This window comes from Magallana gigas, chromosome 9 (genome assembly GCF_963853765.1).
Source record: "Magallana gigas chromosome 9, xbMagGiga1.1, whole genome shotgun sequence".
Classification (NCBI taxonomy): Eukaryota; Metazoa; Mollusca; class Bivalvia; order Ostreida; family Ostreidae; genus Magallana; species Magallana gigas.
The window spans coordinates 22,262,335-22,290,211 of NC_088861.1; the positions used below are offsets into that span (position 1 = coordinate 22,262,335).

At 31.5% G+C, this 27,877-nt stretch overlaps 2 protein-coding genes across 4 annotated transcripts; both read right to left on the reverse strand.

Moving 5' to 3' along the window:
• Positions 1-4,506: 4,506 nt before the first annotated feature.
• Positions 4,507-7,967, reverse strand: LOC105347094 (uncharacterized). Of its 2 annotated transcripts, none has more exons than XM_066071018.1 (10): positions 7,919-7,967; positions 7,641-7,678; positions 6,721-6,891; positions 6,153-6,229; positions 5,922-5,946; positions 5,706-5,767; positions 5,330-5,369; positions 5,109-5,174; positions 4,731-4,805; positions 4,507-4,596 (listed from the first exon to the last, which is right to left on the reverse strand). In XM_066071018.1, the coding sequence occupies exons 2-9, from the start codon at positions 7,653-7,655 to the stop codon at positions 4,731-4,733; spliced, it is 531 nt and encodes a 176-aa protein (XP_065927090.1). In that variant the 5' UTR covers positions 7,656-7,678; positions 7,919-7,967; the 3' UTR covers positions 4,507-4,596. The 2 variants fall into 2 exon arrangements, with proteins under 2 accessions (XP_065927090.1, XP_065927091.1); XM_066071019.1 differs by having other exon boundaries at positions 4,719-4,805.
• Positions 7,968-16,074: 8,107 nt separating this feature from the next.
• LOC105347095 (uncharacterized) lies at positions 16,075-23,750 on the reverse strand. 2 transcript variants are annotated; one of them, XM_066071020.1, is made up of 10 exons: positions 23,698-23,750; positions 23,419-23,456; positions 22,486-22,656; positions 17,818-17,894; positions 17,582-17,606; positions 17,366-17,427; positions 17,036-17,075; positions 16,817-16,882; positions 16,298-16,372; positions 16,075-16,164 (listed from the first exon to the last, which is right to left on the reverse strand). In XM_066071020.1, the coding sequence occupies exons 2-9, from the start codon at positions 23,431-23,433 to the stop codon at positions 16,298-16,300; spliced, it is 531 nt and encodes a 176-aa protein (XP_065927092.1). In that variant the 5' UTR covers positions 23,434-23,456; positions 23,698-23,750; the 3' UTR covers positions 16,075-16,164. The 2 variants fall into 2 exon arrangements, with proteins under 2 accessions (XP_065927092.1, XP_065927093.1); XM_066071021.1 differs by having other exon boundaries at positions 16,286-16,372.
• Between the last annotated feature and the right edge of the window lie 4,127 nt (positions 23,751-27,877).

Here is a 27,877-nt window from a genome sequence, read left to right on the forward strand (position 1 = left end):
GAATAGTAAAAAAGATGCTGAAAAACAGCTAAAATGATTTTTTGGCAGCTTGTATACCTTGGTAACCATCAATTGACTCTTTAAATAATGCTTCAGTACCATCATATCCATTTTTTACAAAAACAATTTCAGTACGACGTAAGAGTTATAGAACATTAAAGTGAAAATCTTTTTTGTGTAGAGATAAAAACGCTTTAATATGGCAGCCACCCCTAGCCACGTTAATTAAGGTTGAGTTTTTGTGAAAAAGTACATAGGCAGCATTAATAAGTTGACAAATGCATAGACAACACTGAGGTGAAATATAGGCTGTAATTATATGCGGAAATTCAATATATGTACGATAATCACATTTTAAGTGGACGTTGTAAAAGTTTGAAATTTTCTAATTAAAGATTGCCTCAACAAGACTAAACCCACTCAGTCTGCAATACGACTAACCATTGTATGGTTCAATAAAAACATTTCATTAAATAAAAATAGTGTACTTTTTCAAAAATTGGTATTAAAATATCGGATGATATCGCGCATTTTGAGATTCATTTGTATGTTCCTGTAAAAAATTACAAAATAAAACAACATTAATTAAATTTATTTTAAAAGACATGGTGACGCATAAAACCAATAATTTGCTACGTATCTTTTTTAAAAAAGATTTTCACATATTTTATATGATATGAAAAGATGAATTTTAAAAAAGTAATGTAAACATTATATGAATATATTTAATACAGCGCGTGAATTGACCCAATTACAAAGAGAGAAATATAATTATTCGTTGGGCATTTACAATATTACTGATATTTCCTTCCGCTTTATTGCCACGCAAGCGCAGGGAAACATACATACTGCAGCATGGCATATATCATCAACAAGCGGTTTCTGACTGAAACCTGTAGTCTTTTAGAACTTAAATTATTAGACAATACACAGCAGTAACTATCATGTGACACTCTAATCAGTGTCCAAAACAACTCGATTTGTTTACATGTGTTATTCCACATGAGTTTTGAGTACTTGTAAACAGATAGATGTTGACTAATAAAAAGAGATCATCCTTTCGTTCAAACATTGTGTTATAGGATTAAATTTAGCATAATCACGTTCGTATAATCTAATCCATAAGTAAAAGCGTAACGACAATTCTGATTGGTTGTTATCGTTTATTGTACATTAGGAAAGTTTCGGTGTTATTCATAATGATTTGGGAAAATGCTAGTTCGAATTATAAAAACAATCAGACATTATGATTGGTTAAGGGAAACGCACATCAAGATTGCGGTATATATAAACTCATGATGTGCCTTGGACTATCAGTTGACGGGGAACCTTCTCTAAGTTTCGAGTCGGCTCACTTCTCCGGGTAGATATGCGGGCCCCGTTTCCTGTCTGGCTCAGTGCATTGTTTATTATTATACTTTCATGTTAAATTCTGAATTCTGATTGGTTAAGACACAGTTAATAATCCGTTCTATTACCCTTACCGTTAGCAACACACTTGGCAACGGGTAACACAACGAATTGTTACATGCGCGTAAATCATGCGCGTACGGTTCGCCATCGAATTCACGCCATTCCTATACAAAAGCAGTAAAGTTTTCTTTAAAATTAAGACATTCAGTATAATAAAATAAATAGTGCCTGTTTGGGAGGGTAAGAGTTGAAATTGACATCCCTCGAATACCATTGTCAACCTCCGCTTCGCGTCGGTTGATAATGGTTTTCTCGGGGTGTCAATTTCAACACTTACCCTTCCAAACAGGCACTATTTATATATTATCTCATTCATAATTGTTTAAGATTCTTTTGTGATTTTGAAATTTAAATAAGGAGCATGCCAGACGTTTAGTCCGTGCTCAGTGGGTTTTCATAAGGTTTGGGATACTTTGATTTTTATTAAAATTATGGTAGGCTTACTTTTACGTAGTTAACTTGGTAAGGATAGTGATAATGGGAAGTTTGTATAATTGTATATTTTTGTATCTTAACCACAATGTTCATTAATGAATCTATGGATCCATAACAAGTGTTTTCATTTACCAAATACTTGGGAAAAGTGCATGTGACGTTGAATGTGACGTTGAAATATTCGGTAACGAGTAATATTGATTGAGATATTATAAATTTCCAGAGTATTTTCATAATTACCGAGATTTAGATTTAGACAGAGAAAACTGACTGTTTGAAATAGACAGATATAAATATAACTTGGCATCGGTGTGAGTTTTATGATAACCACAATAACACGTGACTCAAATGTTTTACATTCACCTGTGCGACATTGTGATCAAAAATCAAATCACGCCATGTCTCATCAAAATCTTTCTATTTGTGGGTACAGTTTGATGTAGCAGACAAGGATGACGCTATCAAATATTGATACTGTCAGTGCAAGTTTGGAGCACATTTGATGGGCAGCTGTGCGCACATTTCATTAATAGGCATGTTGCATCAGCAATGTAGTGCATAAGGCTTCAGAGACACTAAAGTATTTCAGAGTCAAATTACCCGATGGATTTAGATGTACTGTGCAAAACACACAGAGACTGATGTTTCCAGTAGCGATGATACTGACATGTAATATCATTTTATAAAAGATTTATTCCTAATATAAAGTGAAACATCGTACAATACAACTGCATATTTGTCGGAGCACTCATTTTTTTTCAAAATTATATGCTTAATAAATAAATTCTAGAATTACACGGAAATGTAATAAGATCAAGTAAATTTAATTTCTTCTCTAGAAAAACGGATTCAGTAAAATATAAAAAATACTGTATCTTTTGCCAGGCGTTCTGTTCGCACTCTCTATTCAGTATTTAAAGCAAAGATTTAATTTCAAATTGATACTTTAAAAGATATCTAGTAAGTCAAGTACTAAAAGAAGATTGTCAAAACTAAATTTGTAGCTATATTTTGTCGATTTTGAGCCCGGAAAAGTGACGTTTTATCGGACTGCTTACTTCGGTATCACTAGAAAAATATTGGAAACACATTAAACACACACTAATATAATCATGCATACTATTCGCACGCATGATTATTTAAATAATTCAAGACCTTAATGGCCGGAGCAGCGGGATTTTGCCTCAATACCCTAAACAAATAATTTAAGGTCAAGATCTAGTAAATGAAAGGTGCCTACAGGTTCATAAAATTTAAGATATAAATTCTTTCAATGATGCGTCATAACAATAACTTTGTTTGATAGGGTGAACCGGGGCTAAAATTTTTAGTAAACACAATAAAAAATCATGTTTTAAACAATCATTTTCAATGAAATATGAAGGAACTCAGGAACAAACAGAGTTTTGTCCATTTTTGACTAATAAAATATATCTAGAATGCCTACAGTCTCCCCAAAAACGGAATTAAACAAGCTCTTGACCTCTTCTTTAAAATGTTAAATTGAATATAGATATCGGGATTACTTTTCCCATGATTTAACATAGAATATCAAGAAATTGTTTAATATTCTACATAATTCCTTTCAAGCCGTAAAGTACGGGAAAAAGATTCTTCAAATCAATTAGACGTCATAATGGTTCTAGTACCAAAAAGACACTTTGGAATCATTTGCTAGATCTTGGCCTTAAAATGATTTTGAGATACAAGTCAAAATTTAACGAAATTGTGTTTATTGCCAATGAAAGAGTAGGCTCTTTTTTTGGTCGTGAATTATACTTATATTGACGTTTATAACCCCCCCCCCCCCCCACACACACACACACACACACAACAACAACAACAACAACAACTAACTACTGGTATGCAAGTGCAGCAATTAGTGGCCATTTTAAGACTATCTAAATCTCCTAAGAAGAATATTAAGATATAGGAAATGACACATTTTAAAGCTAAGGTTTTTGGTTTTTCTTTATTGATATTAGTATACGGACAAAACATTTTTTGTTTAACTTTAAGGAATAAAGCAGATCAGATCGTTGATTCTTTGGCCACCCAGCCTTCACCAAGAACTCTGTGTTAAATAACACACAATTCTTCACCCTGTTCCTACACGGTGATCACAGATGTACTGTATTTACTTTTACATAATATTCCAATTGAAAATTTATATACGTGAAGAAAAAAGTGAATATTTTATACTATGTTTAAATGCCATTGTTTAAAAAAAAATCAGGCGTGGCATGAAGAAAAATGACCCCTGAGGCTTTTTTCGTCAAAATAATCCCATTATTCCTCAACTGGGTGTTCATTAGTTTTCATCAAAACTACCGGTCATAATATCTTGGATATTTTCACTTTCTTAGATTTCAATTGCACTTCTTTCACAGATATGTTTTTTTAATTAAAATCATCCGAGTGTGTTGCATGAATATCTTGCAGTTGGGATAGATTATGAATATCTATTCTTCTTCGAAACTTATTATTTTTATCAAAGTTTTGCTGATGCAGTATAAACTGACAAACGTTTATACTCAAAACCATTGAAAAACAGAAATCTTTCTATTTGTCTTAGAACAAAAATAATGACACTGATCATTTTGATGCATTCCTTTTTATTTTCATAAGGATAAATAGTTATTCAGTCAAAGTAAATATGCCATATTTAGCATTCCTGGACCATCCACCCTAAAATGTAAAAGAAAAATAATCAATTCTAAAAACTTGTTTTATTTTAGATTTTCGATTATTAATGCAAATCTTATAATTGTTTGCCTAGTCACAATGCAAGAATCACAATGCTGACGTACTCATTTACAAACCTAGGCTTGCTCTTTTGTTTCTTCTGCCTCCTTTTTCACAGCGGAGTTTTTCGAAACTTTACCGTAAGCTGCTTTCTAAAGTACATTTTTGACAAAAGGCACAGTTTAAGAACCATAGTTGCAAAAATAATTATACCATCTGGAGAATGGGATTTCTATATGAATGTTGAACTGAATTTGACATTGTTAAGAATAAATCTATAAGGTGTTGAATTCACTTTTCATTTTAATGATTATGGTGCTTTATTTCAGGTTCTTAAAACGCTTTACCAAAGTTCTCATATCGATAGTCGATTTAAAGACGAAAGAAATTGAGACACTGTTTTGGTTTAGACAATAACAAATTGCATGTATATTTCATTTCCTAATATTTCTCACCTGAAAAGCTCTCTCAGCGCGTTTCTGTCCTTCTAAGGCCTGTAGAATCTCGGCATAATCAGATACCTTAATTTAAAGTGTATCATTTATTAATTTTTAAATCTTAAATACATGTTTATCAATTTAATTGACGAATCGGCATTAAAATGTTCGTCTTAAGGAAGACTTTAAAAAAAATAATAACTCTCTGTTCAAAAATTGATATGATAGACAATGTTTACCTTAATTCTTTTTTGAATGTTGTCACTCGCTTCAACATCTCTAAAAAAAAAATCAAGAACAAAGAGCGTGAAAAATCCGGCATTTTTTTAATTCGATAATTTTCAAGAAAAGGTCAGCTGAAATCTGTCAGGATCGGTTTAAAATTGAATATTATGACGTCAGTGTAGTATTATAGTAAGGAAGCACTTTGTCAATACTAGTATTATAAATGTTTTTAATCACTCGTGGAAAAAATGTGAAATGATTTCATTAATGTCGCACGTTTTAAATCTAGTTATTAAGCTAATTGCAGGAAATATAATAACTTTATCAAATATAAGCTTATTAAATTGCATGATACAACGAAAGTCGTTTAGAAGATGATAATTTTTATACCTTTTTATTTGCTCATTTTCAGATAACCCTGTGTCTCTGTTTGTAGTTCCACTGTAGGTACCCTAAGTCAAAAAGTAATCATACCTTCAAATACTTCTATTTACATCAAAACATTGTTATACTGAGTTATTAATTTTCATTAAAGGTACCAGTTTATCGGTTATAAATATATTCAGTCCCTAGAGATCTATAGATCCTTATCAGTTTGTTTCTTACCACTTCTCCAGTAGACGAGGATCTCCTTAAAAAATATTACAACACTTAAGAATTAATAGTGTTTAACGGATAAACGAGGAGAGGGTTTTTTTTATATTTGTTTGTTTGTTTTTTGTTTTTGTTTGTTTTTTTGGTTTTTTTTTTTTTGCTTCTACCGAATAGATTATAGAAAGTAAAGTCTGAAAGTTACGTTCGAATAGAATTAAAACATTTTTTGTACATTTGACTTACTTGCCAGTAGAGTACGTTATTATATAATACAAACGCTCTCCATTGGAATTGTACACTTTTCCATCTCTGTACCAAATCTGAAAAGTTTTTTTTGATATTGTTATTAAGGATAAAATCAAATACAAATTGTAGTATTATGATGCAGACACAGTTGTCATGGCGAATAAAGCATACCTTGGGCAGATTTAGTTAGAGAGTATTTTTTTACATCAAGGTATACATTACATTACACATGATGAAAACCGAAGATTAAATCATTTCTTCCAATTTTTTTGTGGAGGTATGCATTTTATGAAAAAGGTGGATTGTATTTCACAATTATATGACCTCTTGTTATACAAAGTTAAATAGAAAGTTAAGAATTAGAATTCTGCAGTGTTGAAAGCTTTTAAAGCTGACTTATCAATTTTATTACCGAAAATTTCAGAGGAAATGTCAGGATTTTTTTTTATGAAGTAAATAAATAATGGATTATTAATCAATCTCTTAAAACCGTGCTTTTTAATATATGAAACATAAATGATTTATCATTTAAATAACACAAAAACGGATAACAGATCACACTTACCCCACCTGTACAGTATCCATAATAGAGAGGATGGAATCGTTTGTAGTAACCCGGGTAGTATATTGTGAAGTACTCGTTAATGTGGTAGTGGTAACCACACGCTTCTGCGTCCACTGGGGTAACGCTTACACACAGAAGTATGAAAGCACAAGCAAGAAAGAGCAGGTTTACCTGGGACAGGCCAAAGAAATGGGAAATCAGCAAAAGTGTAAGGAATTTTTCAGTGTAATAATAATATTCATCTTACCGGTGACAGGTTTCAAATTAACAAACTAATTTTAAAGCCAGAGGTCCATCAAAGTAATGCCCCTATGAATGTTTGTTATATATATATATATGAAGACTTTAAAATTTACTCCATGGCACTTCAGAAAGCTAGGCTTTAAATCAGACGTTTATTGGGACTAACATACAAAATATAATATGTTATTAACCCAACCTGTTTTAATAGATTTTCTCCAAGAGACCTCTAGTTAGTATGCTTTGCAAATTTATTAAACGTTTCGCCTATAAATTCAGTACTGAATTTTATCTCTTTGCTGATTTGCGGGAATCAAACAGAGGTCCCGGCCTATGTGTAGTGATGATTAATATAAACCTATACATACTTATAGGATAACAAAATTGTATTACTCTTTCTCCATTAAGCCTAACTGATTTCACTGCGTTATGTTTTTCTGAGAGAATACAAAATTGATATTGGTAAGCGCGATATATTAACAAAACTTTTGGCAAGTTGACAAATTTCACTCAATGATATATTTGAATATTGTGGAAGATTTGAACAGCTTATTTGTTTATTGCATCAAATAATAGAAAAAAAACAATCTTTACATGTAGTTTTAGATACATAATTGGCCGATTGTGATTACAGTTTACACGTCCAGGATATTTAATGAAAGAAATGTTAATATTCAAACCTGTGCTGAAGCCATTCTTCGATCTCACTCTTTCTATTCTACAATAACAATTTATATTTCAAGAACAATAATTATTGCTTTGTTTGCGATGCGAAATTGAAAATTATCGGGCAAATAAAAAATCTAAAATATGAATGATACTTTATCATATGAAGAAAAAAAATATTCTATTATTACAACCGTTTCATTTTTTCGGAAATTAACAGTAATGGTTTGCTTGAATATGTTACGATAATTAAAACTTTGTTTCATCAAATCATAAACATTTGCTTACTTACCTTCGGTGTTGAGTTTATTTTTGAGGTAATGAAAACATTCAGTTCAGTCTTTATATAACTGAACAGAATAGGATGTTCTGTAAAACAATACCTGAATCCAAACGGACATCCTTGAATGGCAGCACCGCAACATGTTTCGCTGGATACTCCGGTTTCGTCAACAAAGCCGATATGAATATGATGATGATTTACTGAGTTTTTAAAATTAATACAATTGCACCAATAGACGCCCAAACTTTTAAGGTCTCACTCAAAAGCCCTAAGATTTTGAATACCATCGACCAATTAGCATTACATGTTTATCTAATACTCGTACATCTTTTTTTTTAAGTACATGTATGTGGTAAAGAAAAGCTACAACCAGATTAATAATATTTGCATAGTATATTTGTATCATTTTATGAAGTAAACTTAGTTAATTACTGTTAATCTTAAGGAGGTGTTCGGTCCTCTTGTACATTAGAGGATTAAAATGAAAACATTTCTTGAACTATGTTGCTTCTGTCCAAAAGTGTTGTCAAAAGATTAAAAGCAATTAATATGATGTTTAACATGTTGTATGTATACAAATTACGCATAGAAGTACAGAAGAATGCAATTTTATTCACTAAGAACAGCTGTAGATCTGCGCAGCTTCAGATTTATTTTGAAGATTTAAAAATCTAAAAAACAAAATGGTCAATGTTGTAATGTTCACAACCGTTTGTTCAGAAAACGGTTGAATTTAGCACAATAATGTTGTTAATTTGCCTCAAAATAGGGTACCCTAATTTTATTAGTCAGTATGAGATCTATTTTTCGAACAAGAAAAATTCCGTCTATACATAAAACTCATTTGTCTATAAAAGGCACATTGGCATCTCATTTTCATAGACAACAAAAATAAATGTCTTTTTATAACAATGTTCGTTAAATATGACAGATATGTCCTTATAAGTCCCTAAATGGTGTCTTCTTCAGTCCTATTAGTAAGAACAAAGTAAATTCTTTTTTTCTGATTATAGGTGGGATAGGGGTAAAAAAAAATGATGTCTTTAATATACATGTATTTTTCAACACACAAATATGTCTCCTGCCGACTGATACTATACATGTATCAGTTTCCTAAACCAATTTAAAGAATAGGGTACCCTATTTTAAGACCAAGTTACAACTTAAATTAGCAAGTTTAGATTTTTTTTCTCAACAAATGGTTGTATGGTGGACACTAATGACCTCCTTTTATATTTTTTCACACTTTTAAATGTTGAATTTAAGTCTGTAACTGCGCAGTTCTCAGTGATTAAAGAAAGCATTGTTCTGTTCTTGTGTGCGTAGTTTGCATACAAAACTAAATGTAAAACCTCATATTTATTGGGGTTTTTTATATTTGACAACAGATTTAGTAATTTTTAGGCATAAACAGTTTTCATTTTGATCATCAAATGTACAAGATGGCCATACATCCCCTTATTCTGTAATTCTGTGATTTATGTTTATATAGATCCAATTAGAAGCATTCAACAATTTAATTTTTCATCTTTTTTTCTTCCTGTTTGATAAGAAAAAATCACCGACTTTGGCATTTTCCATGATGTTATAAAGCAGAAACTTAACAGCATTTCAGGTAATTAATCCAGGTCACTCAGGTTACCTTTTGGCATTCGTCTTGGTACGTATATGAAGTCGTGCTTTATTCGTCGTTTGTTTTTTAGCTTCTTCGAAAGAATTAGACCAATTTTGACTAGACTTGGTGTGTTACGTTTGTAAGGTAAGAGAAATGTACATTGTAAAATTCGTGTCCCCCACTATGAGCTCGAGGGGGGCTGAGGTTTTAAATCAAAATTGTAAAAGTGGATTAAATGGTATTTATGAAGCATATTATCTGCTCCTCTGTATCAAACAGAAAACCCCAATACATGTTTTTGATGAACAAGATATTTAATATCAGAAATTGTAAAATTCGTGGCCCCATGATCAGAGCTTCTTGTTTTGGGGATAAAGCTTTTCTTTTTCTTTTTTTATGTACTTTGAATATGAAAATATTCTTTGAAAATATCACTTTCAATTATCGGTCATCTAAACAGACAAAGTCAATGCACGGTCAGAAAAGATGAAAATCTTTCATCAAAGAACAGGGGCGCACAAGGCGTTGTATATCCCCCTCTTGGAGGAATGAAGACGAAAGAATTTCAATTTAAATTTGAATATTTATTATTGGCATGTATGCATTGATTTTAGTAACTATGAATTTTACGATGGAAGTCAATATTGTGCTTTCATTCTATAAACACGACAGTTATAGATTTCCAAATTGAGCTGCACAGCGTTTTAAGCTAAAACTTTGATCATTTACTGATCTGAATTGCAAAATTTAGGTATGAGTTAGTCCCGACTCCATCGTAAAAGCTACTCTTATTTAAGGAATAAGTGTTTATTGATTTTTGTCATTGATTTATTAAAATGGAGTCTAGACCCATAATGGGTCAAATTCATAGTTTAAACCAAAAACGCTTTACTTTAAAAATTATTGTCAAACAGTTAAAATTATTCACAAATACCCTAATGTGTCAACGTAGCTCAATGGGATAGGTGGAGGCTCGTACTCCATTCTTCTCGAGGGTGTTCGAATCGTATAGACGGCGTTCTATTTTTAATTCATTTGCTTTTTTTAAGGATAAACATTTTTTGCTTTTTAATTGGATTATTATGAAAAAAATATCTTATACCATTTATCTAAAGACAAAAATGTACGTAATGTTCATTTTACAATGTCGGTTAAAAATAGCGCTAGTACAGATAAGAGATAATGCTGTAATGTTTAGAAAGCAAACAAATAAACCAATGGAAATAAGTACCGAGTGCATGTACATGTATTAATGTATAATATTTATTTGTCATAAACTGCAGTTCTTTATTATACATGCGACTGGTCAAAGTGTAAAAAAAGTTCAAAATGAAGTCAACAGCATGAAAAAGCAAGCATTTTCTAACTACTACGACAACATTGAAACTTTTTGATGACTCCAGTAAAAGCAATTACAAGTTATACTGGAAACTTCTTCAAGACGTTTTCCAAACAAAAACAACCAGTGAAATTCCACCTTTACAATACACAGATGATAAAAATAATGTTAAAACAGCGTTTTCTGATGTTGATAAGACAGAAGTGCTTAACAAATATTTTTCATCTATATCGAATATTCTGACTACCGGTAAGGTTTTACCAGAAATGTACCTACAATGGGATGACACTTTAGACAACATTTATATTGAAGAGTTTGAAGTGACTGACATAATATCTGTTTTGCCAGTCAACAAATCTATTGGACCTGATAGTATTAGTCACAAAATGTTAAAATCAACTAAGTTTACAATATGCAAGCCTCTATGTTTACTTTTTAATAAGTCTCTTTTAGAACAGTCATTTCCTAATGTTGAAAAATGGCCCATGTTTATAATTATTTCCATAGTAACAAATTATTTTATAAATACCAAGCCGGTTTTTTACCCGGTCACTCAACCAGTTAGTTGAGACATATCATAGTATTGCTAAGAATATTGATGAGGGTAAATCATGTTGCATTGTTTTTTATGATCTTTCAAAAGCCTTTGACAGAGTTTGGCATGAAGGTCTTCTTTTTAAGTTACGAACTTATGGTATTTGTGGTAATCTTTTTCAATGGTTTAGCAGCTACTTGTGTAACAGATCTCAAAAAGTGATGTATAAAGATGTACATGTATTATCATCCAGTTTAAGTGTTAATGCTGGAGTGCCACAAGGATCTGTACTTGGGCCCCTTTTGTTTTTAATTTATGTCAATGATGATGCACAAAATATGTTGTCCTTTTGTAGATTATACAATCCAGTATGCGGATAAAAATTTAAAGGGTACCTGCAGTGCCGTTCAATTTTTGATATAATGGAGATCTTTGTGTAAAAACATCATCCTGAAAATTTTACAGCATAAGTAGTTTTCGAGATATTTGGGGAAAATCCGATTTCACATCTGAACGAGTTTTTAATCAAGCCGATTTTTCCTCGAGATAAACTGTGACGTCACGGGGTCAACGCCGCTGTATGAGTAACAGGAAAATCGTATAAAAATTGTTCGTTTTCTTTCATTTTTTTATCGATATATGAACATTTTTTCTGTTGTTTTATTTCCTTATCAACCCTGGATGACTAAATATACTATTGTTTGAGTTTAAACCCGTATTTTATCAAACAAAAATGCCAAATTCGGAAAATTGTTTGCTTTATGAATTTAGTCAAATGTGTAACGCATTTTGCATATAAATGCACAGCAAATGTAGCAAAATGACAATTACTCAAAGAACTATTGTTATAAGAAACATTTCGTTAATATTGTCATTCTTTCGAATGATTTTTCCGTGACATGATTAATTGTTTAAAAATATTGATAAGACATTTTTCGTAAAAGGTAACGCGGGGTCTATTCCTCGTATAAGGCATAAAATTACAAATGATGTTGCCCAAATAATATCGATATCGGACCAATAATCAAAATAGTATGCATTCTTTAGAAAACAAACACGGGATTATAAACGGATCAAGGCGAAAGTCCAAGATGGTTGCATGTTAAGTCTGGCTCGTATTTTTTAAAAAATACGATGAGGGAATTTCATTTTACATTTATTTACATCCTTTGTCAAAATGTTCAAGTTTATTCAGATTTCATAATGATTCGTTGTCAGTATAACAATTTAAGCTATATGGAGTTAAAGCGTGAAATTGCTGACCATAGCGCTCGAAAGAAAGTTGCACTTTATTAACTAAGAAATTAAGACCAACGTAATTACTTCCGAAATAATAACTTAATCACATAAAAAAGGTGTAAATTGTTGAACTGTGAATTTGGTCATTATTTAAGTAATTAGATAAGTAACATTAAAGGCATTTACTTCGGACGTTAGTTTTATTATTTGATAGTCTTATGCATGATTCTTTTGTCACTGATTGACGAACTATACACATGTATAAGCTTACGAATGCTTGTTTTACGGTCTAATTTATTTTTCTGTTTTATTTTTTAACAATTGGGTAGCTAATTATACACAAATCAATTTACCAGTCTAGATGTGTGAAACCCTCTCTTTGTTCACCTGACTCGTGTACCATGTGTATACATACCCCAGATACACGTGTGTCTGGAGCAGTGGCTTCGTTAGTTTACCTGTTTACCTGTGTCATTGTCTCGGATAACTCGTGTGTGAAAGGATATTATGTAATCAAAAAATGAAAAATGAACATAAATCTGCCCATGCAAGCGGCCGGAGCAGAGGGATTTTGCCTCAATATCCTAAAAAACTGAAATTTTATAATGGTGTTTCATTTCAATGTACATGTGTTACATTATGATCGCCCATGTGAAAATATTTCATTTCACCTTATTAAACATGCGTCAACGACTATAAAAAAAAATATATAAATCAGCCTTATTGCAAAGAATATGCTTAGAATAATTTTAAAGTAATGTTACAAACAATAATTACCGTTGAATCGAAACAGAACCGTTTTTAATTTTCGTTTTTATATTTTTAAGCTGTTTAGAGCTTATATGGAGTAACGAAATAAAATGAGGTTTTTTTAAATATTACATTGTTCGATGTATGTCTAAACCTTTTCAATAAGGAATCAATGCAACCAGAGTTTAACATCTGTCATCAGTGTAATTTATAAACAATATTTGATTAAAGAAATAAAAAAGTGTTTATCATAACAATTCTGAAATAACAAACTCCAAATCAATTAACATTCAATATGTGAATGTTATGACGTAGCAAGCAGTAAACTTCATGCTAGTGCGACGCCATAACCTGAAATGTGAAAATAATTATATTCATCAATTTTGTTTAAGTTGATTACATAAAAATCAGAAAGGCATAATCCGGCATTTATTCCAAAACACAGTGTATATCATGGCCTACAGAAACCCATTCAGTTCATTTTCGTGGGGGATAAATTTATTTTTTCCGCGATTAAACGCAAAAGGTTCGCGATTAAACGCGTTACCTTTGGGAATGAACGCAAAACGTTCGCGAATTAACGAGTAACTTCCGCGAATAAGCACTAAACATAAGTGTAAATATCTCGTTATTTCAAACAAGAGCCATCAAAAAATGAATGAATGAGATGTAGCACTTTCCATATGTAGTTTTCTTATAATATAAATCAAGCATGGGACATCTTCAAACCGTTATGACTCTTTTATAGAATCTATAATCCCTTTATTTGATTCATTGAGAGGACAAAACTACGCTCTTTAGATGTGAACAATATCTAGAAAAAAATATTTGGATAGATTCTTTCTTCCAATTCTTAATATGTCATACCATATTTCTCTGAAATGAAAAAGTCACACCAGATCTTATGTCGCGGCGATAATACATAGGTAAAACAATTAGAAAAAGTATATCCTTTCAATTTACAACTGAAAATCGATAAAACTTGTAATATAACAACTTGATTTTTTCTATAATACCGCGCTCTTAAAAATGCATAATTATGTGACATTGGTTTTAAATCACAAGTGTAGTTTGATATTTTTTTGAATCAATATAAAAATTCTTCCTTTATACGCGTTGCATCTACATATTTCATATAAATGTACATTGTATTCTCGGACCTTTTTATATTTTGGATGCACTTTTAAATATTTAGATTTAAATGCTGACAAATTGTTGATAGTTTAGTGTCTATCTATTATAATCAATTATAGGAAATATATTAAACTTACAGATAACTGAACCAGCAACCGTGAAATTAGTTTATAAAACAGTTTATGAATCCAAAAGTCAAACAAAATAAAAAAAAAATAACTGATATTTGATGGAAATACCTTAATGTAATCCATACAGCATACAAAATGCAAACGTTTCACGATTATGTCGCGAACGTTACGCGTTTAATTGCAAAATTTACGCGTTTATTTGCGATACATTAAGTTTTTTTTTACCTACAAAAATGAGTTCAGTTGACTTTCGTGTGGGCGATTCCTCTAACTTCAAACGAGCACTTCATTAATCCCAATAAAAACGTTTTATTACTCTCCTTTCCTTTTCATAATGCTTTTAAAAATGATGTGCATGGTTCTATCATATATATATTGTGTCGCTTTTTGTTATCATGCAGGAATACTATTGATACTCATCGTACAGATTGCATTCACAGATAACAGTTGAAACAAGATACTGACACATTGCACCGAAGTATACTCAAGAGTTCTATTCACAACGAGCTACATGTAACTCAAAATTACAAGTAAAAACACATAAATTAAAATGATTTTGAGATACAAGTCAAAATATAACGAAATTGTGATTATTGCCGATGAAAGAGTAGGCTCTTTATTGGTCGTGAATTATACTTATATTGACGTTTATAACCCCCCCCCCCCCACACAACAACTAACTACTGGTATGCAAGTGCAGCAATTAGTGGCCTTTTTAGACTATTTAAATCTCCTAAGAAGAATATTAAGATATAGAAAATGACACATTTTAAAGCTAAGGTTTTGGGTTTTTCTTTATTGATATTAGTATACGGACAAAAATATTTTTTGTATAACTTTAAGGAATAAAGCAGATCAGATCGTTGATTTGTTGGCCAACCAGCCTTCACCAAGAACTCTGTGTTAAATAACACAATTCTTCACCCTGTTCCTACACGGTGATCACAGATGTATTGTCTTTACTTTTACATAATATTCCAATTGAAAATTTATATACGTGAAGAAAAAAGTGAACATTTTATACTATGTTTAAATGCTATTGTTTAAAAAAAAAAATCAGGCGTGGCATGAAGAAAAATGACCCCTGAGGCTTTTTTCTTCAAAATAATCCCATTATTCCTCAACTGGGTGTTCATTAGTTTTCATCGAAACTACCGGTCATAATATCTTGGATATTTTCACTTTCTTAGATTTCAATTGCACTTCTTTCACAGATATGTTTTTTTAATTAAAATCATCCGAGTGTGTTGCATGAATATCTTGCAATTGGGATAGATTATAAATTTCTATTCTTCTTCGAAACTTATTATTTTTATCAAAGTTTTGCTGATGCAGTATAAACTGACAAACGTTTATACTCAAAACCATTGAAAAACACAAATCTTTCTATTTGTCTTAGAACAAAAATAATGACACTGTTCATTTTGATGCATTCCTTTTTATTTTCATAAGGATAAATAGTTATTCAGTCAAAGTAAATATGCCATATTTAGCATTCCTGGACCATCCACCCTAAAATGTAAAAGAAAAATAATCAATTCTAAAAACTTTTTTATTTAAGATTTTCGATTTTTAATGGAAATCTTATAATTGTTTGCCTAGTCACAGTGCAAGAATCACAATGCTGACGTACTCATTTACAAACCTAGGCTTGCTCTTTTCTTTCTTTTGCCTCCTTTTTCACAGCGGAATTTTTCGAAACTTTACCGTAAGCTGCTTTCTAAAGTACATTTTTGAAAAAAAAGGCACAGTTTAAGAACCATAGTTGCAAAAATAATTATACCATCTGGAGAATGGGATATTTATATGTATAATGAACTGTATTGGACACTGTTAAGAATGAATCTGAAAGGTGTTAAATTAATGATTGCAAAAATAATTATACTATCTAGAGAATGGGATTTCTATATGAATGTTGAACTGAATTTGACATTGGTAAGAATAAATCTAAAAGGTGTTAAATTCACTTTTCATTTTAATGATTATGGTGCTTTATTTAAGGTTCTTTAAACGCTTTACCAAAGTTCTCATATCGATAGTCGATTTATAGACGAAAGAATCAATTTCAAATTTATTGTTTGAACCAAAACAGAGTCTCAATGACTCTGTTTTGGTTCAAACAATAACAACTTGCATGTATATTCAATTTCTTAATATTTCGCACCTGAAAAGCTCTCTCAGCGCGTTTCTGTCCTTCTAGGGCCTGTAGAATCTCAGCATAATCAGATACCTTAATTTAAAGTGTATCATTTATTAATTTTTAAATCTTAAATACATGTGTATCAATTTAATTGACGAATCGGCATTTAAATGTTCGTCTTAAGGAAGATTTAAAAGAAATAATTTCTCTCTTTTGAAAAATGATATGATAGACTAGGGTCACCTTAATTCTCTTTTGAATGTTGTCACTCGCTTCAACATCTCTAAAAAAAAAAATCAAGAACAAAGGGCGTGAAAAATCCGGCATTTTTTTCATTCGATAATTTTCAAGAAAAGGTCAGCGTCAAACTGAAGCTGAAATCTGTAAGGATCGGTGTTTTTACTGTTTTTAATTAATCGTGAAAAAAAGTGAAATGATTTCATTAATGTGGTACGTTTTAAATCTAGTTATCAAGCTAATTGCAGAAAAAATAATACATTTATAAAATATAAGCTAATCAAACTACATGATACAACGAAAGTCGTTAACTTTAGAAGATGATAATTTTTATACCTTTTTATTTGCTCATTTTCAGATAACCCTGTGTCTCTGTTTGTAGTTCCACTGTAGGTACCCTAAGTCAAAAAGTAATCATACCTTCAAATACTTCTATTAACATGAAAACATTGTTATACTGAGTTATTAATTTTCATTAAAGATATCAGTTTATCGTTTATAAATATATTCAGTCCCTAAGGATCTAAATATCCTTATCAGTTTGTTTCTTACCACTTCTCCTGAAGACGAGGATCTCCTTAAAAAATATACAACACTTAAGAATTAATAGTGTTTAAAAGATAAACAAAGAGAGGTTTTTTCTTCTTTTATCTTTTTTCTTTCTTTCTTTTATTTTTTTTTTTTGTTTTTTGTTTTTGTTTTTTGCTTCTACTTAATAGATTATAGAAAGTAAAGTCTGAAAGTTACGTTCGAATAGAATTAAAACATTTTTTGTACATTTGACTTACTTGCCAGTAGAGTACGTTATTATATAATACAAACGCTCTCCATTGGTATTGTACACTTTTCCATCTCTGTACCAAATCTGAAAAGTGTTTTTTTTTTAAATTGTTATTAAGGATAAAATCAAATACAAATTGTAGTATTATGATGCCGACACAGTTGTCATGGCTTATAAAGCATACCTTGTGCAGATTTAGTTAGGGAGTATATTTTTCGCATCAAGGTATACATTACAATACACATAATGACAAGAGGCCCATGGGCCACATCGCTCACCTGAGGAACAATAGGTATGATAAAATCAGCTCAATGGAGTAATAATACAAACTATCTGGACAATATACAATAATTCATGTAAATCCTGTATAAATAAAATCCATTTTCCCCTGGATATTCTTATGTTTATAATCATTAGTCCCTTTTCTAACAGGATGATTTTATGGTCATATCATGTGTTGAGTATTGCAGTTCTCAAGAGATCCCTAACAATAGTTTATATATGGGATGTAAACGTACAGTAAACTCTCAACCTTCTCGTGAAGCCAAAGAATTGTTCTGGGGCCAAAGTCTTAACAATCATAAAGAATCATCTGGCTGATTAGTTTCTGAGAAGATTTTTAAAGATTTACCCTATAAATTCCTTTGTTAAACTTTCACCCCCTCCCCCATTGTGGCCCCACCCTACCCCTGGGGATCATTATTTTCACAACTTTGAATCTACACTACCTGAGGATGCTTTCACACAAGTTCCAGCTTTCCTGGCTGATTAGTTTCTGAGAAGAAGATTTTTAAAGATGACTCTGTTTATTCCTATGTAAAACATCGACCTCCCATTGTGGCCCAAACCTACCCCCAGGGGTCATGCTTTTCACAAATTTGAATCTACACTAACTGAGGATGCTTCCACACATGTTTTAGCTTTCCTGGCTAATTAGTTTCTGAGAAGAAGATTTTTAAAGATTTACTGTATATAATCATATGTTTAACTTCAATCCCCCATTGTGGCCCCAACCTACCCCCAGGGGTCATGATTTTCACAACTTTGAATCTTCACTACCTGAGGATGCTTCCACACAAGTTCCAGCTTTGCCTTCGAATTAGTTACTGAGAAGAAGATTTTTAAAGATTTACTGTATATATTCCTATGTTAAACTTCGATCCCCCATTGTGGCCCAACCCTACCCCCGGGGGTCATGATTTTTACAACTTTGAATTTACACTACCTGAGGATGCATCCACACAAGAATCAGCTTTCCTGGCTGATTAGTTTCTGAGAAGATGATTTTTAAAGATTAACTGTGTATATTCCTATGTAAAACGTCGCTCTCCCATTGTGGCCCAAACCTACCCCCGGGGGTCATGATTTTCACATCTTTGAATCTACACTACCTGAGGATGCTTCCACACAAGTTTCAGCTTTCCTGGCCAATTAGTTTCTGAGAAGAGGATTTCTAAAGATTTACTCTATTCATTTGTTAAACTTCGATCCCCCATTGTGGCCCCATTCTCAGGTGAGCTAAAAAGGTTAAGTTTACAATTCAATAAGTTGGATTCTGGAAGAACAGATTTTGAAAATTTTCGTAATAAATATTGACAATTTTTTTACTTTTTAAAGCGCTAAGCATAGCTCAGCCCTTTATTGTCGTTAGACTTCAACTTCCGGTGCATCGAATAAACGCCCCCTCTAAGCAAAAGTATACATCATTTAAACTGGTTAGGGAACCAGTTTCAGGGGTTTATGCACATAACTGCACGGGCTATTGTGAATCTAATTTACGGGTTATTGTGAAATTAATGTACGGGGCTTACATACATCATTGCAGGGACTGTCATGCAGTGATGAGGAAATATAGTGCGTATACAGAAGCTGAAATGCTATATACATATATCTGTTATATACATACAGAAACTGGGTTAGCGCTTTTCAGTACTATCAGTACTTTGATTTAATCTTTAGCTTTTAAGATCTGTGTACAAACATAGAATTGTTAGCAAATCTCTGTATCTTGCTTATGATTCGAAGCAAACACTCAAAAATGGTTAGTTAATAGAAATTGTTAACAATTAAACACAAGAAACATGCACTACATGTATAACAAATAAAGAACACAATTTATTTTTTCGAAATGAATCATATATATACGTCATGTATACACCTACATATTTCCGTAAGCGATATCAAACTCTATTTAAACTGAATAAACTAGAGAAAATGCCGAGCATCTCAACAAAAACCTATTGCATTAATCTACCATTACGCAAAAAATAATGCCGAATTACCGATAGAATGAATTGTATTTCAGTACTCCTACATCAGATTTTGCTTAATTTGCGCAGGTAAACAGTTAACGTAACTGTTTGATTTACCGAAGTCTCTGTTTGATTTAATACGTAAAAATCACGAAATACAGACGACAGTTTCCAGGTTACAAAGCATAAATAATGAAAACAAAACGAAAATCAGAACAAGCTAACATCAACGTCATGTGTGAAAACTGTCAACGCATTGAAATATTTAGCCTCAATTTACTTCACAAAATCGGCACCAATATATTTTTCATGTTTCAAAAATTTCCCTTCTTACGCGAACTGTTGCACAACAAGCAAATTCATCATAGTCAGATCGACCCTTTTTCGTATAATGTCATGGCTGCTTTAAACAAAGAACCTCGTTTTAGAAGTATGGAATACGAGTCTGGTAAAATGGGTAAGCAAAACCGGGCCGTGGCAAAATAAAAGCCGGGGCAGATCGGCAATCGTCAATTCCAAATACGCATTATTTTGCAGCAATATTTACAGCAAATACAAATATACTGGTCCATCAAATATCCTGAAATTTTAATGAGATTGGCAGATTAATAACTGCTTATCTTTTGTTTTGCCCAGGCCAAGTCTTGTCTACCCATTTTACCGGATGCCGAACCCGAGGCTATTAAACTGATTGAAACACGCCTTTCCTTTATTATTATTTTCGTAATAACTCAGATTTGAAACAGAATTAGACCTTAATTTTTGCAATTTATATTTTCCTTCCCATAAGGATAATTTATGCTAAACTACGTTGAATTGGAATCAGTAGTTCTTGAGAAGAAGATTTTTAAAAATGCACCCCCCTTTTTCTACAGTTTCAAGGTTTTCTCCGCTTTGAATATAGATCGGACTTTTATTTCTGCAATTTATATTCGCCCTCCCATAAGGATGCTTTGTGCCAAATTTGGTTGAAATTGGATAAGAGGTTTTAGAGAAGAAGTTCAAAATGTAAAAAGTTTACAGACGGACAGACAGACGGACAGACGGACAGACGGACGGACGGACGGACGGACGGACAGACGGACGACGGACAAAAAGTGATCAGAATAGCTCACTTGAGCTTTCAGCTCAGGTGAGCTAAAAACCGAAGATTAAATCATTTCTTCCAATTTTTTTGTGGAGGTATACATTTTATGAAAATTATAAAAAGGTGGATTGTATTTCACAATTATATGGCCTCTTGTTATACAAAGTTAAATAGAAAGTTAAGAATTAGAATTCCGCAGTGTTGAAAGCTTTTAAAGCTGACTTATCAATTTTATTACCAAAAATTTCAGATGAAATGTCGGGATTTTCTTTATAAAGTAAATAAATAATGGATTATTAATCAATCTCTTAAAACCGTGCTTTTTAATATATGAAACATAAATGATTTATCATTTAAGGTAATACTAAAAAGAAAAGCTTAATTTTTCCTATGATTCAATTTTTCTGAAGTTTTTACATTTTTTTTCTTTGGAATGATATCTTTTAATGCTTAAAATTTGAAAAAAATCCGACCAAACAATTTTTGCCCATATCGCCCCAAACCTACATGTACCATTGGAATCTCCCTTTAGTGGAGTGAAAAATGAAATAGTCATTGTTATAATTTTCTATGCCATTAAGTTATTTTTCAAGATATTACAAATATTTGTGCTGCTATTAAAACAGGAGACCTTCTTGTTACTTAAAAAATACTGAAATAAATTCTAGCTGGTAACTTAAGATAATTTCTCATGCAATATAATGTAAAACTAGTGCTTGTAAATACTCTTTTAAGACGAAAATTTGCAGCACTTAACGGTATCTAAAATGAAAATGTATTATTCAATTTTGAATAAAATTTAACACTATGATTGGCATGACCCTGTAATTAAAATATACTAAAATAAAGAAAATTTAACCATTGGTTTTAGATTAATTAAGGTTTAAGTATGTTTGACCGATGTATAAATTGATAAAAATCCTAGATGACGTCATCATATTTGACCTTTGAGCTGTTGATATGACCTTGAAATTTGTTTGACATAAAGCTTAAATACTGGTGGTGGTTGTGTCCAAATTTCAGGTCTTTACTTTTAAAAGAACACAAGTTACGCATTTTTAAATGATATAAGGCTAAATTGCACAAAAATCATATGACCACCATACAAATGTATGTTTCAAAATTATCGAAATACGTTGTTACCTAAATCTATTTGGCCTTGAGTAATTGATGGGTATGATTTATATTTTTTTCTTAAGATAATGGACTGAAATTAATTTTTACATCATATTAAGTCATTATTTTGTGTATTTCAGAAAATATATCAAATAGATAATTTCAGTGGTGTTTCGTACTACCTCAAATAACACAAAAACGGATAACAGATCACACTTACCCCACCTGTACAGTATCCATAATAGAGAGGGTGGAATCTTTTGTAGTAACCCGTGTAGTATATTGTGAAGTAATTGTTAGTGTGGTAGTGGTAACCACACAGTTCTGCGTCCACCGGGGTAACGCTTACATACAGAAGTATGAAAGCACAAGCGAGAAAGAGCAGGTTTATCTGGGATAGGCCAAAGAAATGGGAAATCAGCAAAAGTGTATAAAATATTTCAGCGTAGTAAGAATATTCAACATGCCGTTGACAGGTTTCAAATTTACAAACTATTTTTAAAGCCAGAGGTCCATCAAAGTAATACCCCTATGAATGTTTGATGTACATTTGTAGACTTTAAACTTTACTCCATGTCACTTCAGAAAGCTAGGCTTTAAATCAGGCGTCTATTTGGGATTAACATATAAAATACAATATGTTATTAACCCAACCTGTTTTCATAGATTTTCACCAAGAGATCTCAAGTTGGTGTGCTTTGCAAATATTCTAAACATTTCACCTATAAATTCAGAACTGAATTTTATCTGTTTGCTGATTTGCTGGAATCAAACAGAGGTCCCGGCATATGTTTTGTGAGGATTAATATAAACCTATATTGCTTATAGGATAACAGAATTGTATTACTCTTTCTCCATTAAGCCTTATTGTGATTTTACAGCGTTATGTTTTTCTGAGAGAACACAAAATTGATACTGGTAAGCGCGATATATTAACGAAACTTATTCAGGCAATTTTGGCAAGTTGACAAATTTCACCCTATGAAATGTTTGAATGTTGTGGAAGATATTCATGAACAGCTTATTTATTTATTGCATCAAAAAAAAAGAAAAAGAAACAATCTGTTCATCTATTTTAGATACATAATTGGCTGATTGTGTTTACGGTTTACACGTTAAGGATATTTTATGAAAGAAATGTTAATATTCAAACCTGTGCTGAAGCCATCCTTCGATCTCACTTTTTCTATTCTACAATATCAATTCATATTTCAAGAACAATAATTATTGCTTTGTTTGCGATGCGAAATTGAAAATTATCGGGCAAATAAAAAAATCTAAAATATGAATAATACTTTATCATATGAAGACAAAAAATATTCTATTATTACAACAGTTTCATTTTTTCGGAAATTAACAGTAATGGTTTGCTTGAATATGTTACGATAATTAAAACTTTGTTTCATCAAATCATAAACATTTGCTTACTTACCTTCGGTGTTGAGTTTATTTTTGAGGTAATGAAAACATTCAGTTCAGTCTTTATATAACTAAACAGAATAGGATGTTCTGTAAAACAATACCTGAATCCAAACGGACATCCTTGAAAGGCAGCACCGCAACATGTTTCGCTGGAACTCCGTTTTCGTCAACACAGCCGATATGAATATGATGATAATTAACTGAGTTTTTAAAATTAATACAATTGCATCAATGGACGCCCAGACTTTCAAGGTCTCATTCAAAAGCCGTAAGATTTTGAATACTATCGACCAATTATCATTACATATTTATTTAATACTAGTACATCTTTTTTTTAAATACATGTATGTGGTAAAAAAAGCTACAACTAGATTAATAATATTTACATAGTATATTTGTATCATTTTATGAAATAAACTTAGTTAATTACTGTTAATCTTAAGGAGGTGTGCGGTCCTCTTGTACATTAAAGGATTAAAATGAAATCATTTCTTGAACTAAGTTGCTTCTGTCCAAAACTGACCACAACTGTTGTTAAAAGATTAAAAGCAATTAATATGATGTTTAACATGTTGTATGCATGCAAATTACGCATACAAGTACAAAAGAATGCAATCTTAATCACTAAGAACAGCTGTAGATCTGCGCAGCTTCAGATTTATTTTGAAAATTTGAAAATCTAAAAAACAAAATGTTCAATGTTGTCATGTTCACAACCATTTGTTCGTAGGAGGTTTGAATTTTGCACAATAATGTTGTTAATTTGCCTGAAAATAGGGTACCCTTATTTTATTAGTCGGTTTTAGATCTATTTATCGAACAAGAAAAATTCCGTCTTTACATAAAACTCATGTGTTTATAAAAGGCATATTGACATCTCATTTTCATGGACAACAAAAATAAACGTATTTTTTTATAACAATGTTCGTTGAATGTGACAGGCATGTCCTTAGATGTCCCATGTTGGGTTTTTTTCAGTCCTATTAGTATGAATAAAGTAAATTCTATATTTCTGATTAGAAGTGGGATAGGGATAAAAAAAAAAAAAAAAGAAGAAAGGATGTCTTTAATATACATATATTTTTCAACAGACAAATATGTCTCCTGCCGACTGATACTATACATGTATCAGTTTCTTAGACCAATTTTAAGAATAGGGTACCCTATTTTAAGACCAAGTTACAACTTAAATTAGCAAGTTTAGATATTATTTCTCAACAAATGGTTGTATGGTGGACACTAATGACCTCCTTTTATATTTTTTCACACTTTTAAATGTTGAATTTAAGTCTGTTACTGCGCAGTTCTCACTGATTAAAAAAGGCATTGTTCTGTTCTCGTGTGCGTAGTTTGCATCCAAAACTAAATGTAAAACCTCATATTTATTGGATTTTTTTTTATATTTGACAACAGATTTAGTCATTTTTAGGCATAAACAGTTTACATTTTGATCATCAAATGTATAAGATGGCTATACATCCCCCTTATTCTGTAATTCTGTGATTTATGTTTATATAGATCCCATTAGAAACATTCAACAATTTAATTTTTCATCTTTATTTCTTCCTGTTTGATAAGAAAAAATCACCGACTTTGGCATTTTCGATGATGTTATAAAGCAGAGCTTTTACAGCATTTCAGATAATTAATCCAGGTCACTCAGGTTACTTTTTGGCATTCGTCTTGGTACGTATATGAAGTCGTGCTTTATTCGTCGTTTGTTTTTTAGCTTCTTTGAAAGAATTAGATCAATTTTCACTAGACTTGGTGTGTTACATTTGTAAGGTAAGAGAAATGTAAATTGTAAACATCGTATCCCCCACTATGAGCTCGAGGGGGCTGAGGTTTTAAATCAAAATTGTAAAAGTTGATTAAATGGTATTTATGAAGCATATCATCTGCTCCTATGTATCGAACCGAAAATCCCCAATACATGTTTTTGATGAACAAGATATTTGATATCAGAAATTGTAAAATTCGTGGCCCCATGATCAGGGATTCTTGTTTTGGGGATAAAGCTTTTTTTTTACTTTGAATATGAAAATGTTCTTTGAAAATATCACTTTCAATTATCGGTCATCTAAACAGACAAAGTCAATGCACGGTCAGAAAAGATGAAAATCTTTCATCAAAGAACAGGGGCGCACAAGGCGTTGTATATCCCCCTCTTGGAAGACGAAAGAATTTAAATTTAAATTTGAATATTCATTATTGGTATGTTTGCATTGATTTTAGTATGAATTTCACGGTGGAAGTCAATATTGTGCTTTCATTCTATAAACATGACAGTTATAGATTTCCAAATTGAGCTGCATAGCGTTTTATGCTAAAACTTGGATCATTTACTGTTCTGAAAATGTAAAATTTAGGTATGAATTGGTCCCGACTCCATCCTAAGAGTACTTTTATTTACGGAATAAGTGTTTATTGATTTTTGTCATTGATTTATTAAAATTGAGTCTAGACCATTATGGGTCAAATTCGTAGTTTAAACCAAAAACGCTTTACTTTATTAATTATTGTCAAACAGTTAAAATTATTCACCAATACCCTAATGTGTCAACGTAGCTCAATGGGATAGGCGGAGGCTCGTAATCCATTCTTCTCGAGGATGTTCGAACCGTATGGACGGCGTTCTATTTTTAATTCATTTGCTTTTTTAAGTATAGACATTTTTGCTTTTTAATTGGATTATTATGAAAAAAAAATATCCTATACCATTTATATAAAGACAAAAATTTACGTAATGTTCATTTTACAATGTCGGATAAAAATAGCGCTAGCACAGATAAGAGATAATGCTGTAATGTTTAGAAAGCAAACAAATAAACCAATGGAAATAAGTACCAAGTGCATGTTCATGTATTATTGTATATTTATTTGTCAGAAAGTGCAGTTCTTTATTATACATGTACATGTCCTAATGCGACTGGTCAAAGTATAAAAAAAAGTTCGAAATCAAGTCAACAACATGAAAAAGCAAGCATTTTCTAACTACTACGACAACATTGAAACTTTTTTTGATGACTCCATTTAAAGCAATTACAAGTTTTACTGGAAACTTCTTCAAGACGTTTTCCAAACAAAAACAACCAGTGAAATTCCACCTTTACAATACACAGATGATAAAAATAATGTTAAAACAGCGTTCTACCTCTTTTTATAAAAGAGGACCCATCACTCTCATGTAATTATAGACCTGTTTCTTTACTAAGCTGTGTAAGTAAAATAATGGAGAGAATCGTTTTTAAACATGTTTATAATTATTTCCATAGTAACAAATCATTTTATAGATACCAAGACCTTTTTTACCCGGTCACTCAACAGTGTACCGGTTAATTGAGACATTTCATAGTATTGCTAAGAATATTGATGAGGGTAAATCATGTTGCATTGTTTTTTTGTGATCTATCAAAAGCCTTTAACAGAGTTTGGCATGAGGGCTTCTTTTTAAGTTACGGTATTTGTGGCAATCTTTTTCAATGGTTTAGCAGCTATTTGTGTAAGATATCTCAAAAAGTAATGTATAAAGATGTACATGTATTATCATCAAGTGTAAGTGTTAATGCTGGAGTGCCACAAGGATCTGTACTTGGGCCCCTTTTGTTCTAAATTTATGTCAATGATGTTGCACAAAATATGTTGTCCTTTTGTAGATTATACAATCCAGTATGCGGATAAAAACTTAAAGGGTACCAGCAGTGCCGGTCTATTTTTGATATAATGTAGATCTTTGAGTAAAAACATCATCCTGAAAATTTTACAGCGATAGCATAAGTAATTTTCGAGATATTTTGGGGAAACCCGGTTTCACACCTTTACGTATTTTGAATCAAGCCGATTTTGCGCAAGATAAACTGTGACACGGGGTCAACGCCGCTGTATGAGTAACAGGAAAACCGCATAAAAACTGTTCGTTTTCTTTCATTTTTTATCGATATATGAACATTTTTTTCTGTTGTTTTATTTCCTTATCAACCCTGGATGACTAAATATACTATTGTTTGAGTTTAAACCCGTATTTTATCAAATAAAAATGCCGAATTTTGAAAATTGTTTGGTTCATGAATTTAGTCAAATGTGTAACGCATTTTGCATATAAATGCACAGCAAATGTAGCAAAATGACAGTTAATTAAAGAACTATTGTTATAAGAAACATTTTGTTAATATTGTCATTCTTTCGAATGA